The sequence below is a fragment of the Emydura macquarii genome, unplaced genomic scaffold (genome assembly GCF_026122565.2).
Source record: "Emydura macquarii macquarii isolate MOO-44397 ecotype Brisbane River unplaced genomic scaffold, CSIRO-AGI_Emac_v2 contig_1676, whole genome shotgun sequence".
In the NCBI taxonomy this organism is placed as follows: domain Eukaryota; kingdom Metazoa; phylum Chordata; order Testudines; family Chelidae; genus Emydura; species Emydura macquarii.
Genome location: NW_027131813.1, coordinates 46,780 through 61,784, shown reverse-complemented (window position 1 = coordinate 61,784; position 15,005 = coordinate 46,780). Strand labels below are relative to the sequence as shown.

At 45.3% G+C, this 15,005-nt stretch overlaps 1 protein-coding gene across 2 annotated transcripts in view; it reads left to right on the top strand.

Moving 5' to 3' along the window:
- ELP3 (elongator acetyltransferase complex subunit 3) overlaps positions 1 to 15,005 on the top strand; it is a 138,057-nt gene that overhangs the window by 85,124 nt on the left and 37,928 nt on the right. For both annotated transcript variants that reach the window (XM_067556155.1, XM_067556156.1), the window contains exons 11-12: positions 10,387 to 10,477; positions 13,081 to 13,146. In XM_067556155.1, coding sequence (XP_067412256.1) covers positions 10,387 to 10,477; positions 13,081 to 13,146 — 157 coding nt within the window. The remainder of the gene's footprint in view (positions 1 to 10,386; positions 10,478 to 13,080; positions 13,147 to 15,005) is intronic.

Sequence of the window (15,005 nt, the reverse complement as noted above, 5' to 3'; positions counted from 1 at the left end):
AAACACACGGAGGTACTGTTATCAATACAGTCACAACAGAAAATGAAAGTTCTTCTTTGAGTGCTTGCTTATTTCGATTCCAAACTAGGTGTGCGCAAGCTATGTGCAGTCAGCCAGAAAGTTTTCCTCCAGAGTACCCGGAGAGTCGGCTGTGGAGCCCCCTGAAATTGCGCTTCCATGGCGCTTTATATAGGGCCCTGCCGACCCTTCCCTCCTTAATTCCGTCTTACTGCCCGTGACAGTCACTGGAACAATGGTCTCTTGCTCAGCAAGTGTTTCCTCAAGTTATCGCTTCGTGTTAAGTACCTGTAAATAGTTTTGTAGTTAAGGTAGTGTAGTAGAGTAGTTAGGAGAGAGTTCTCTGTTAGAGGGTAGTTCGTTCTGCCCACCTCTTTTGGGGTTGGGGCATGCCTGGCTTCAAGTCGTGTGAGTCCTGTAAGAAGCTGATGCCCAGAGATGACCCACACTCCTCCTGCCTTAAGTGTCTGGGAGAGTTGCACTTACGGGACAAGTGTAAGTTCTGTCGGAGTTTCCATCCAAGGACTCAAAAAGAGAGGAGGCAGAGGCTCAAATTTCTTATGATAGGACGAAGCTCTGTGGCCTTCGGACACTTCAGGAGAACAAGCAGGCAAATCAGCTTCGATGCGGAGTGTGCCAGCGGCGGTACGGGAAGGGCCACAGTTGAAGGACTCTGTTACAGAGCCACGCCTCCGTCACTCCCTGGCACTGAAGTCTTCAGCTTGTGAGACTCAGCGGCACCGTTCACACTCCGGTGCCACACAAGAAGAAGAGGTCGGAGAGAAGGCACTCTCAGATGTTGAGAGCAGAGAAGGAAGGGGGCAGAGTGAGGCCTGTACCAGGCCACTCTAGCCCAGACCCTCAAGGCATGGTGCCATTGACTCCGGCCCTGAGAAGGGGTTCATTGAGTCTGGCACTGGTGGCATCTTCAACTAGGGAGATAATGGAGGAGGGTTTACAGCTCCCCTCCACTCCTGAAACCTTTGAGGCGGCGAAGGAGCTGATTAAGGAGACTGCTCACCTGGCCTATCCTAGGCATGAGCGCACACAAGGCCCGGCGCTGAGAAAGCTCCCCGCGGCACCAATCCCTAGCACAATCCAGCATCATGGTTACATCGCGCTCCCCGCGGCACTGATCCTCAGCACTGTCAGGCACCGTGGCCAGGTCTCGCTCCCCATGGAACCGATCCCTTGCGCCATCCAGCACTGTGCCGCCATGGTCCCCAAGCAGCGGCAGATTCTCTTTGGACTCTGAAGTGGAGTTGGTGGTATCCAGGGGAAGCCGGTGCTGGAGTAGACACAGACCAGAGAGACTGCCACCTCCTTCGTCACAGTGGCCACCCCAATGGCGGATGTCACCACAGTGGCCATTTTGGACCCCCTGGGCATACCATCAGACCCAGGAGCCCACTCAGGCAGGTCATACTCTTTGGCCTCAGGATCCAGACCTCAGCCCTCTCACTCTGCGAGCACTCCGCCAGACGCCAGAGATGTTTCGGACATGTGCACCAAGCTGAATGAACCTCGGGAGTCCGGCACCAGGGGAAGTGAGATGGCACCGCAAGATCCAGCCGGTGCCGAAGGACAGGAGATCCCAGAGCCTGTAAGAGAATCTTCCTTATCGTCCCTGGGTGAAGCAGTAGCAGGTGCTATCCCAGCAGCCATTCCAGAGGACAGCAGGGCTCACCAGGAGCTGCTGCACAGGGTGGCTCAGAATATGGGCCTTCAGGCTGAGGAGGTGGTAGAGGACATGGATGTCATGGTGGACATATTGGTCCTGGAAGGACCTTCCAGGGTCACCCTGCCTCTGATCAAAACAATCAGAGAGACCACAAAAACTTTGACAGACCCCGGCCTCTCTACCCCCTACATTCAAGAGGGTAGAGGAAGTACTTTCTGCCCTCCCAAGGGGCACAGACATTTTTACACCCAACCCACTCCAGGGTTGTTGGTAGTAGCCACCGCTAATGAAAAAGAGCAACAAGGTCAGCAGGGGCCCACACTGAAGGCCAAAGACGCCAAAAAGTTGGAGCTCTTCAGGCAGAAGATGTATTCCACCGGAGGGCTCCAACTTAGAATCACAAACCAGCAAGCAATCCTAAGTAGGTACGCCTACAATTCCTGGGCATCAGTGGACAAATTCAAGGACTCTTTGCAACAAGAGTTCAAGTCTGAATTCATGGCCATGGTTCATGGCCAAGGCAAGGTGGTATCCAGGACCCTGCTCCAGTCGGCCTTGAACGCAGCAGATGTGGCAACTCGAGCCATGTTGTCAGGCGTGGCCATGAGAAGAAGCTTGTGGTTGCAAGCTTCGGGCCTCCCTCAGGAGGTTCAAACGACTATACAGGACCTCCCATTTGAAGGCCAAAAGTTATTCTCATCACAGACGTACTCGAAATTGTAGATCCTGAAGGACTCGAGGGCCATTCTGAAATCTTTGGGCCTGCACACGCCAGCACCTCAGAGGAAGCCCTTCAAACTGCAGCCTGTGCCCCGTTTCTACCAACAGAGACAGTACTATAATTGTAGACCGGGCCAGAGTGGCAGGAGGAACAACCATCACCCCTCTGGCCAGAACCAGGGCCAGTTGTAGCAGTCTTCAGGGCCAAAAAAGAACTTTTGAGGTGCACCCGGGGACAGCACACCAGCCTTCAACCCAAATCCAAACTGTCCTCTGTTTCACAATTGTTTATCCCCATTTTACTATGTGTGGTCTCAGTGTACGTCGGACCAATGGGTCCTGCGCATGGTACAATCTGGGTTCTCACTCCAGTTTGCTTCCTTGCCCCCTTTCCACTCTCGATCCCCATCCCTCTTTAGGGACCCCCTCACGAGCAACTGCTTCTGCAAGAAGTGCAGTCGCTTCTAAGGTTGGGGGCAGTAGAAGAGGTGCCTCGTGACCTGAGAGGGAAGGGGTTTTATTCCCATTACTTTCTAATCCCAAAGGCCAAAGGGGGGCTTCGCCTCATTCTAGACCTGCGAAATCTGAACAGGTTTTGAGCAAAGTACAGTTCTGCATGGTTTCCTGGTCCTCCATCATTACCTCCCTGGATCCGGGAGACTGGTATGCTGCCCTTGACTTGAAGGATGCATACTTTCATGTTGCCATTATCCCGAGGCACAGAAGATTTTTCCGCTTCATGGTAGGCGGGATGCACCTACAGTTCATGGTTCTGCCCTTTGGCCTTTCAGCAGCACCCCGAGTGTTCACGAAATGTCTTTCAGTGGTCGCTGTCTTCCTGAGGAAGCAAAGGATTCAGGTGTTTCCTTATCTGGACAATTGGCTGGTCGGAGATGCACCAGAGCCCAGGTGGAGGCACACCTACAGGTGATGAGGTCTGCTTTTAGCAGGCTGGGGCTCATGATCAATGAGCAAAAGTCGACACTGGTTCCCATGCAGAGAATAGAATTCATTGGTGCAGTGCTGGACTTGGGGCACGCAAGGGTGTCTCTTCCTCAAGCTCACTTCTGGACCATCAGAGATATGATAAGGGGCTTAGAGAATCATCACAGCCCCGAACTGCTTGAAACTGCTGGGTCTCATGGTGGCATGCACATACGTGGTCCCAGCACACAAGGTTGCAATCATCCAGCACACGATGCTCTGGATAAGGTGGTGCGTCTGCCCCCCAAGGTCCTAAACTCCCTAAATTGGTGGTGCAAGCCCCATCAGGTGTGTGCAGGTCTCCCTTTCTGGTCACCTCAGCCGTCCATATGCCTGGTGACTGATGCCTCAGACTTGGGGTGGGGGGCCCACTTAGGCAGCTTTAGGACGCAGGGCCTGTGGACGGACTCAGACCAGCGGTCACACATCAAAGTGAGAGAATTAAGAGCAGTGCGTCGGGCATGCCAAGCTTTTCAGGACTATCTACAGGGTAAGGTGGTGGTGGTTCTGACAGACAACATGACAGCGATGTTTTATGTAAACAAACAGGATGGAGCTCGCTACTCTCCCCTGTGCCAGGAAGCCCTCAGTCTGTGGGAATTTTGCATCGCTCGGTTGATCCACCTAGTGGCATCATACCTTCCAGGGCGCCAGAATGTGTTGGCGGACAGCCTCAGCAGGTCGTTCCTCACCCACAAATGGTCAATTCATCCAGACATGTTGGCCAGTCTCTTCCAGAGGTGGGGTGCTCCCCAGATAGACCTGTTCGCCTCAGAACTCAACAAGAAGTGCAGGTGGTTCTGCTCCTTCCAAGGCCACAGCCCTGGGTCCATCGCGGACACGTTTCTTATTCAAATCAACTGGACAAATCAGCTGTTTTATGCCTTTTCTCTGACTCCGCTGGTCCACAGGCTGCTGACGGAGATCAGGCAGGACAAGGCCATGGTGATCTTGGTAGCCCCCGCTTGTCCCCAGCAGCATTGGTTTACAACGCTGCTGGATCTGTCGGTCGATACACTGGTTACTCTACCTCTCCCTCCGAGCCCACTTACCCAGGACCACGGCAAGCTGCAGCACCCCAACCTCAAGGCGCTGCACCTAACAGCGTGGAACCTCTGTGGTTGAACCCCAGTTCTGTTCAGATCAGGTCAGGGAAGTCCTCCTTAGTAGTAGGAAACCCTCTACTAGGGCTACCTACCTGGCAAAATGGAAATGATTCTCCATGTGGGCAGCATCAAAGGTATCTCGCCTGTGGCAGTGCTGATCTCAGTGATATTGGAGTATTTACTTCACCTGAAGCATCAGGGCTTGGCAGGATCATCAGTGAAAGTCCACCTGGCACCTGTTTCGTCCTTCCATCCGTTGGAGGCAGGTGGCTCAATCTTCGTGAACCCCATGGTTAAGCGGTTTCTGAAAGGTTTGGACAGGCTGTTCCCACCCATGCGTGCGCCAGTGCCCCAGTGGGACCTAAATCTCATCCTCTCGAGATTAAATGAGGCCTCCCTTTGAGCCTGTAGCATCATGCTTGCTTCTCTCCTTATCCATGAAGGTGGCCTTTCTGGTGGCTATATCTTCATCCAAGAGGGTGTCCAAACTCAGAGCGCTGACTTCAGAACCACCATACACAGTTTTCTTTAAGGACAAGGTCCAGTTGTGCCCTCATCCAGCTTTCCTTTTGAAGGTGGTCTTGTCTTTTCACTCAAACCAGGACGTTTTTCTCCTGGTTTTCTTTCCAAAGCTGCATGCCAGTAGTAGAGAACGAGGGCTGCACACCCTTGCTGTCAGAAGGGCCTTAGCCTTCTACATCAAAAGGACAAGACCTTTCAGGAAAATGACTCAGCTTTTCATGGAGGTAGCCAATAGGATGAAAGTGGAGCCAGTGTCGTCGCACACATTTCATCTTGGATCATGTCATATATCAAGGCATGCTACGAATAAAGAGGGAATTGCTTGGTTGCATGAAACTATAAGTGTAGGGCAAAGGCACTGAATACTGGCACCATTTTCCACAAGCAGTGGTGATTTTGGCTGATATCTCACTCCAGAAGGTAACAAAGGCACAGAGAGCACAGCTGCTGCTGGTAACCCAAAGCTGCCTGGGCCTGTGTGCTGTTAATCTGTACATTGCAATGGTGCCTGCTGAAGTTATCACTGACTGGCATGGGGAAGTGTCTTACTGCAGATAAAGAAATAAGGCTGCCCTCCCTTGAAACCTTAGGGAGAGGATTGCATAAAACACCCATGAAAGCTTCATCAAGATCTCTCAGGAGGATTCAAGGCAAATCCCTGTGTACATAAACAAATTGCTTTGCATGGCTACCCCTTCCCAACTCTACAGGGGAATGAAAAGCTGCTAGCAGTGTATGAGTAAATTAATTAAAAGTCAATAGCTGTTAAGTTATTAACCTGTTAAGTTGGGGGTGCCATCACTACATCATTATAATGGGAAATACAATTACACGTTTACCTGAGGTTCCTTCCCCTGCATCAGGCCTATCCATGCTTGACTGGGACTGACTGGACAGTGGTGGAGTCTCAAAAAGGTCTGGACTTGCAGCTTAGATGGACCTCCCAGTTGCATGTCCCCCCATCCTCCTCCTCACTGTTCTTGCCAGTGGCCTGTGACCCAGGTTCCTCGATGATATCCACAGTGGCATGTGCAGTGGTGGTGAGGTCTCCCCCAAGTATGGCATGCTGCTCTTTGTAAAAGCACTGGATCGACTGTTGGCCCCCCAGGCCTTCTCATATGCCTGATGCAGTTCCTTCACTTTCACGTGGCACTGCTGCTGGTCCTTGTCGTATCTCTTCTTCTTCATCCCCCATGCCGGTCCTTAGCTCTGGTTGTACAGCCTCTTCTCCCCACAGGCCAGGAGATCAAATATCTCCTGTCTGCTCCAAGTCTGTGTGTGTGTGGAGAGTGTAGCATGTAGCTGGCATGGTCAGCGTGGCAGTTACATACAGCTGTGGAGAGATGCTAGGTGTGCTTGTCAACCTGCACAAACAGGAAAAGACATTTAAAAAATGTTGGGGGATTTAAAGGGTCGGGGGCCTTACAGTCTCTGTGATCCTTGGGCAGTGGAGTTCACAATTGTGACCAGAGTGATCAGCATCCAGCATTGTGGGACAGCTCCTGAAGGACTGTTAGGATTGACATAAGTAATGCAACTCGCATTGTGTCAACCTCAGTACATTGACCATGGCTCAGTGCCACTCGGAGGCAGTGTTACTGTGTCGCTGTATGGGGTGCTTCGGTGGGAGGCAAATTTAAGTGTAGACACATGCATAACCAGGTCAACGCAAGGTGGCTTATGTCGACCTAACTTTGTAGTTTAGACCAGGCCTAAATGTTTGAGGTTTTTTCCTCAAAACTGCTAAGCTAAAAAACCCCAAACCAGACCTGGCTTTCTGTGTAGCGCTTCTTCCCTCCACTTCCAAAAAATGGCAGGTAGACTGCAGAACTCCAGGTCCCAGCTTGAATGTGGGATAGTTCCATAGTAAGAGAAGCTGAGCAGGCTGCAGGAAAGCATGGCTCCCGCCAACGTGTGGACAAGATCCATGCTAAAACGGCTGAGCGGGCCAGCTGGCCACATGGAAGCTCACTTCAATGAAACCAGGCCAAAATCAGTGGCATGGAACTGGGTTTTCACAGTCTTCCACCACTCCATTATGTATGGTCCCCTAGTCACAAGGTTTTTAGAGCTAGTAGGGTAGTTTCATTCGAGCGTCCTAAATCTTGGGGAAAGGCAAGGTATCCCTCCTCCTCCCCCTCTTCCCCCCCCACCTCCCCCCTCTGGGAACCCAGAGGAAGAAATTCCTGCTCCCAGCCAGTATGTAGGCAAGGTATGTGATGAGATGGCTGAGAAGACCACAAAGCATCTGCCCCTCCCCACTTCCTAAAAGCTGTTCTACCTGAAAGGGCTCAGCTGCAGTGAAAAGTGCCAGGTTCTGCAATCTCTCTGGTACACATGAGTCATTTGTCTTTTGTGGCCCCAGCTCACTCCTTATTTTGTACAGTTGGTCCCCATTCTGTAGGGTTGCCAGTTTTGGTTCGACATATTCCTGGAGGTGTCATCACATGACAATCTTTAATTAAAGATTAATCTTTAATTCCTAGAGACTCCAGGACAATCCTGGAAGGTTGAAAATCATATCACTCAGCACAGACCCAGCAGCAGGGAACATGAGAGAAAGTGCTTCAGATTGTGTTCCCTGGGAGATGAATCTGTCTCCTCTCTCCTTCCAGCATCCAGGGGTCGCACAGGAGGTCATAAAGTGGCTATTGTTTTCCTTAGGGAGGCAGGTGGGATATATGCCTGCAGATTGTCCTTTTAATCTCCCTGGTAATGTGCCGCCCGCCGCCCCCCCCCCCCCATTCTCTCAGGAGTTTGGTGCAGGGACTGGTGAAGGATATTGCCCACAATCAGTTTTCCAAGTGCCGACCCAAAGTCCTAAAACCTCTCATAAGAGAGTCTCCCCTCTAGATCCTGTAAAGAGGAGAAATCTCTGAAGCTTGAGCTTTGAGCCAGGTACCTCAGACTCAACAAAGCTTCCCAGAATTAAGCATGAATCTAATTTTTCAGGTGCTTATGGTTTTAGAAAATGAAACATCCAAACAAGCAAACAAACCCAACACCTTACAAAGTTGAAGAGCTGTGTAATTCTTCCTCACATGATTTATGAAGGTGTGATTAAGGTGCAGAGAGAAGTCCCTTCCCTCTTTCCAGTGAAAGAATCTTCAAACTGCCTTATTTCAACAGAGATTCCCTCTGAAGTGCTGCTCCACCAGGCTCCAGTTAAAAATTACACATCAGGAGAAAGCCATTGCTGCCCTGAGAGTTGGAAGACCAAGGCTGATATTCTCTGGAAAACTATGCAACTCCAAAAGTTTCTTTTGATTTTGAGGTTCCAGAGCCTGGCCAGATCCCTCCTTTCCCTTCCCTTACTTAAACAAAAGTAAACGATCATGGGATAAGAGGGAAGGTCCTCTCCTGGATCAGTAACTGATTAAAAGATAAGAAACAAAGGGTAGGAATAAATTATCAGTTCTCAGAATGGAGAGAAATGGAGTGGTGTCCCTCAGGGATCTGTACTGGGACAAGTACTGTTCAACATATTCATAAATGATCTGGAAAAAGGGATAAGCAGATGATACAAAACTACTCAAGATAGTTATTTCCAAAGCAGACAATGAAGAGATACAAAGTGATCTCACAAAACTGGGTGACAGGGCAATAAAATGGCAGATTAAATTCAATTTTGATAAATGCAAAATAATGCACACTGGAAAATATAATCCCAACTATACATATAAAATGATGGGGTCTAAGTTAGTTCTTACCACTGAAGAATGAGATCTTGGAGTCACGGTGGATAGTTCTCTGAAAACATCCACTCAGTGTGCAGAAGCAGTCAAAAAACCTAACAGAATGTTGGGAATTATTAGGAAAGGGATGGATAATAAGACAGAAAATATCATATTGCCTCTTTATAAACCCATGGTACGCCCACATCTTGAATACTTTATGCAGATCTGGTCGCCCCTTCTCAAAAAAGATACATTGGAATTGGAAAAGGTACTGAAAAGGGCAAAAAAAAAATGATTAGGGGTATGGAAAAGCTTCCATATGAGGAGAGATTAATAAGACTGTGACTTTTCGTCTTGGAAAAGAGACGACTAAGGGGGAATCTGATAGAGGTTTATAAAGTCATGACTGGTGTGGAGAAAGTAAATAAGAAAGTGTTATTTACTCATAACACAAAAATTAGGAGTCACCAAACTAAATTAATTTGCAGCAGGTTTAAAACAAACCAAAGGAAGTATTTCTTCACACAATGTACAGTCAACCTGTGGAACTCTTTGCCAGAGGAAGTTGTGAGGGCCAAGACTGTAACAGGGTTAAAAAAAGAACTAAATAAGTTCCTGGAGGATAGGTCCATCAATGGCTATCAGTCAGGATGGGCATGGATTGTTGTTTACCAGAGGCTGGGAATGGCTGATGGGATGGATGACTTGATGATTACTGGTTCTATTCATTTCCTCTGAAGCATGTGGCACTGGACACTGTCAGGAGACAGGATACTGGGCTAGATGGACCATTGGTCTGACCCAGTATGACTGTTCTTATGTTCTCCCTGTTACGAAGAGTACTTCAGGATGGGCCCGATCTGAGAGTGAGCCACCTCAGAAAATGAGTGTTTGAGATAATCACTGAAGAAATTCAATAGAACTCACTCTCCCAGGACCAAGTTTATCCTTTTTCCAAATTAAATTAAATTAAATCAACAAGACCTTCATAGCATCAGAAGAGAAAGAGTACAGGACTCCATCTTCTACACCCTGGAATGATAGAACCAGTTCCATAGAGAGTCAGATAGTTTGTTGAGGGCATTAGATTCTTTGCGGCAACAAGCTCGTGAGGAAATCAATATTCCAAGTGGAAATACTGAAATCCATCGATACAAAATTATCTTCTGTGATAGAGAGACCTCAAGTATTGAGGCCAAAATGGTATTCATAATTATAATAATGCACTCTTACAATGTTAATTCATTACAAACTTGTTTGCATCTTCACTGAAATTTAGGATATGGTTATAAGTTTTATGCTCAGGATTCTTGGAGAATATACCAATACATGCTGTGAAGACTCTCAGAAATGGAGGGTCCTAGAATGAAAATTCACACGTAAAACAGAATTTTTCCATTCTCTAGTTATTGAGTATGATGAATATGAATAAAAACACATAAATAACAGTAAAAAGATCTTTATTGTTATAAAAACCAGTCATGTAGCTCTTTCCTTCCCACCACTTTCAGCTGTTAGTTGGTTTGGCCATGCTCTAGTTCAGCTAATGCTATTGGACTTTAAAACAGGAATTAATTCAGAGAAGTCCTATGTTATGCAGGAGGTAAAATTAGATGATGACAGTGGCCTCTTCTGGCCTTATATGGTTGTGTAAAGTTTTGTTTTTCCCTTTATATAGGGATATCCCAATGCCACTAGTCAGCTCAGGAGTGGAGCATGGTAATCTGAGAGAGCTTGCCTTGGCCAGGATGAAGGATCTAGGAACACAGGTAAAAGATTGGCAATCTGATGCCTAGGAGGAGCTCCCTCCTGACTGCACTGTGCTACTGATTATTGTGTTTGTGAACAAAAGGAGAAAATGGCAAAATGAGAGGAATGTGAGCTCTAGGAGCCGGATTTGCTGCTGAATTAAAGATGACCTACAAACAAGAATATTGGGGTCTTGTCCCTTTTTTTTTTTTTTTTTTTTTTTAAATAATTCTCTGATAGGTAAAGAATGCCTCAAAGATTTTTCCTAAAAAGCTGATGTTTTGCTTTATTTCTGCATTAGAAATTTAGATTTTCTCTACAAGACACTTGATGATTGGAGAACTAGGAGGGAATTTTTTTATTCAGACTGTTTACAACTCTTTAAAAAACGTATTCAACTCAAACACCTAACAGTTAGAAGAAAAGCTCTTTAAGTGCTTAGCACCTTGATCCTCCCCAATAGGATTGAGAAACCTTCCAAGAAACCCTTCCAGCAAAATCAGAGATGATGAGACTTTATATTCATAGTATTTCTAAGAATCAAAAAAAAATGTAGGTGGGGAAAAATCCGCTTTATACATAACAAAGCAAAAAAGGGGGCACAAACCCAATTTTGTTTTCCTTTGTTTTCCTTTAAAGAACTGAATCTCTAAACAATTCTACTGTGTGGATAACTGTAGGTATTAATTGACTGGGGCAGAAGCCTTGCAGCTGCTAGAGTGAGCAACCAAAAACGTCACAATGTAACTTGAAGTACAAGATAACAATGAATTTTCCTTTTATCTACTGGATGTATAACATTACAAATAAAAACTTTTTAAAGGGCCAACTTAATGGGACAGAACTCACATGAAAACTAGGTATTTTAGGTATGTAGGTTCATAGTTAGAGGGTGCCCAGGCTCCTCAGCTCTGCCTTCTTCACAATTTCAACTTTCCCTCTTTGTTTTGTCTCTGTGACTAATGATACTTGGATTACTGATTGGGGCAAAGAATTGGAGGGCATAGTCCTAAAGATGCTGGGCATTCTCAGGACTAGGGCCCTTAATGAAATGCAGGTAATTGTCTGCCCTCCGCATGCCATTTGTCTAGTTAGGAGTTTGTAAAGCACAAGTAAATTTTGTGCCTATGACAGTAAAAAAAGCCAGATTTAGCACAATCACCATATGTGTTGTGTATTTTGTGTCTTGTGTAATTGCCTAGGTTGCCGTAGCAACAGAGCTTAGCTTGCTGTCATAGCAATAGAGTTAGACTATTAGGGGATAGCTCAGCCAGTCCTGGCTGGTTTTTAGTGTTAGTTCAATAAATACGCATCCTGTGTTGCATCTGTCCTGTGCTGATCCTGTGCTGATTTCTCTCTCTGAATAGAAGCAATAAAAAGGAATTCAACATGAGTAAAGTGTGCCAGTTTTTATGATCATAGCAAAGATTAAATTATTTCACAAAATATAGTATAGTCTGAGTTTCATTCTTCTTAAGGCATTGTAGGGGGTGTTGGAATAGAGATGGGGTCATTTGGGTACCTTGGAAATCAAGTTCTATGTGGGTTTAGGCTTGACTTTGGATTTTCAGATATTTTGTGTGTGCATGCATGCGTGCGCAAGCGCTCACACTTTAAAAACAGTCTGTCTTCGGAAAAGTTTCTCTCCGTAAGTTTTCACTCATAAGGCTTAGTTTGCATTGGTTACAATAAGAGACACACAAGACTTGTGCAAGCTACAATCCAGCTCGCTAATATGGAGTTCTGTTTCTTGTTCCCCACAGCTACCAAAGAGCTGTAAAGTTGTGTAAAGTTCCCTGCCTTTTCTCTGACATCTTAGACTATTGGTCCTAACCTCCCCTGGTTAGTCCATCCTGTACATCTGTGGGACACTTGACCAGAGAGTTAATCCTCTGCCTTCTGATATTCATTTATGTCATGTGCCTATTTTGGCATTAAAAACCCATTACTCAGATTTAGAAATTGCCTGCTCAATAGTATCTCTGGCACACTAGGTTAGATTTTGCCTATTCTAGATCTCTCTGGTATAGGACAGAACCTGACAGCCTGGAAATAAGGCATAAATTTTTAACAGTGAGAGTAATTAACCATTGGAACAATCTACCAATGGTTGCGGTGGATTCTCCATCATTAACGTTTTTTAAATCAAAATTGGATGTTTTTCTAAAAGATCTGCTCTGGGAATCATTTTGGGGAAGTTCTGTGGCTGGTGTTATACAGGAGATCAGATAAGACAATCACAATATTCCCTTCTGGCCTTGGAATCTATGAATCTATGATAATGTTCAGTCTTTCTTGCTCTTTCATTTCTGTTGCCTTTTTCCCTCTAAGCCCTGCTGCTTGCAATCAAATGGTACATTTTCTCATGACATATAATGGTTGCTCAGTGAATTGATTTTTATCAGCATGTTTTTACATTTAGCATCAAGTTCTTTTTCTAAGGTATATTAGGGATGGCTCGGTGAGCATTTTTATACTGAAGTCTACTTATTCAAATTCTACCATTGTAAGACAGTCTGTTTCAACTTAATTTTGAGTCCATGAGGTGATTGGAAATCTTAATGTGTCTGAGCTGCATGTATTTCTTTGTTTTATGTAATTTTTCTATCCTGGCTTTTCCTAGTGTCGTGATGTGAGGACAAGAGAGGTTGGAATACAAGAGATTCATCATAAAGTGAGACCATATCAGGTGAGATTTGTTGTTTCCCAGGTAACTTGCTTCAGACATGACTTGCTATGAAACATTTGGTATGAAGGAAATGGGATTCAGTTGTGCTGCCAATTCTGCAACACGCCTATGTAGATGGCTCCAGTTTCTCATTCATTTTCACAGCAGATTTGAGTGTTATTGTTTAAGCAAACACATTCACATGTGGAAACATATGGACCACCATGTTCAATAAATAAGCTGTAGCCACTAGTATTTCAGTATTCCCATTTCAGTAACAAAATTCTGAGCTGACACAGCTGTCTCCACTCCTTGCCCCCATCCCTTCCTTTTTTTGAAGTAAAGAGTATATTTATCAAATAATAAAAGCACAATACTGGCATGTTGAACAGAAAGAAACTGAATTGTTTGAGGCTGTATAATGTGTATATATAACCTCTGTTTTTTTCATTGGACCACTATCTACAATATGACAATAAAATGTGGTTGCTTTCTGAAACAAATACAAAATCCAGGTTTCCTTAGTACTGTATTCTAACTGCTAGACCATGCTGCCTTCCAAAATAATTATGGCACTTTTAAAATCCAATTTATCATCTAACAGTCTAACAGTGGGATGGCTCTGTCACATCCTTCTATCCTTTTAAACACGATTTAATCATGCCAGATACAAGCTTCCTCTTCTACTTTCACATTGAATCCTAGATCAGAGCTTCACGTAAGTGCATCTCTTAACTTTTCCACTTTGTCTGTCCATGTGGGGGCTGCTCTCACTTTGCAAGCCAGAGGTGATCAGTGGTTTAAATGCTATTTCCTGCTCTTTGCTAGCAAATGGAATAGAAAGCTAGTCATCTCACTGGGAAATGCATCCTGGAAACAAATGTTCTAATCCAAAAAAAGTTCTGTTGTAGATTTTTATTGGACTGCTAATAGACTTCAGGCAGCAGCCTCATCGGTTCAGTGCAAAGCAGTGAATGCAGCCACTCCCTCCATTTTCCTATTACCTGTCCTTTGGTCACTGCACAAAATATCTTGCATACAGACATAGGTGCTGTCATCAGAAGCTCTAAGCCATCTTGAGTTGTAAGCTTCATGGGTAATTAGTGAATAGCTCACTACAGCATTTTCAAAACAGTGCTGTTATTAATACTCCAACACTTCATTGGTTAAACTGTGTCTCCTTGATCCAGATAATGACAATCCCATGCCACAGAATGCCAGAAAAATGTATATCAATATCAAGCTAGAGATAAAATGCATACAAAACAGCTAATTTATTGTTTGTATTATCATATATTATATTATTTATATTGCCTAGGAGCTGCAGTCCTGGTCTAAGAACCCATTGTGCTAGGAGCTGTGCAAACCCTGAACAAAAAGACAACCTCTGCCCTAGAGGCTCAATCTGTGTATAAAACAAGAGATGAAAGATGCAGACAGAGGAGTACAAGGAGACAATATCAGTCAGCATCAAAGACAGTGGTCTCAGTCCACCAACAACCTAGCCATTGCTGAGTTTGTTGTAGGCCTCATGGCAGAGGAAAATTTTGAGGAGGATTGTGAAAGAGGGCAATAAGTTAGTTGTGCAGATGTTTACAGGCATGAGGGGCAGCCTGGGAAAGAGCATGAAGAGGCTTGTTTGAAAATTTAGTAAGTGAGTGAGAACACATCAGCCTGCAGGGTTTGATAACTTGGTCTGAGGAAGTGACTTTTCCCTTCCCTTTAAAAATAAACTATTCCTTTGATAAAGGAGATCGTAATAGATCTAATGTAATTAAACTGTTCACTGAAATCACTTAAGATTATATAGCATCTTTCCTTTTGTAGAAGGCTAATATAATGTATGTATTATGTGACTGCTTTTAAAGTTATTTTTAACT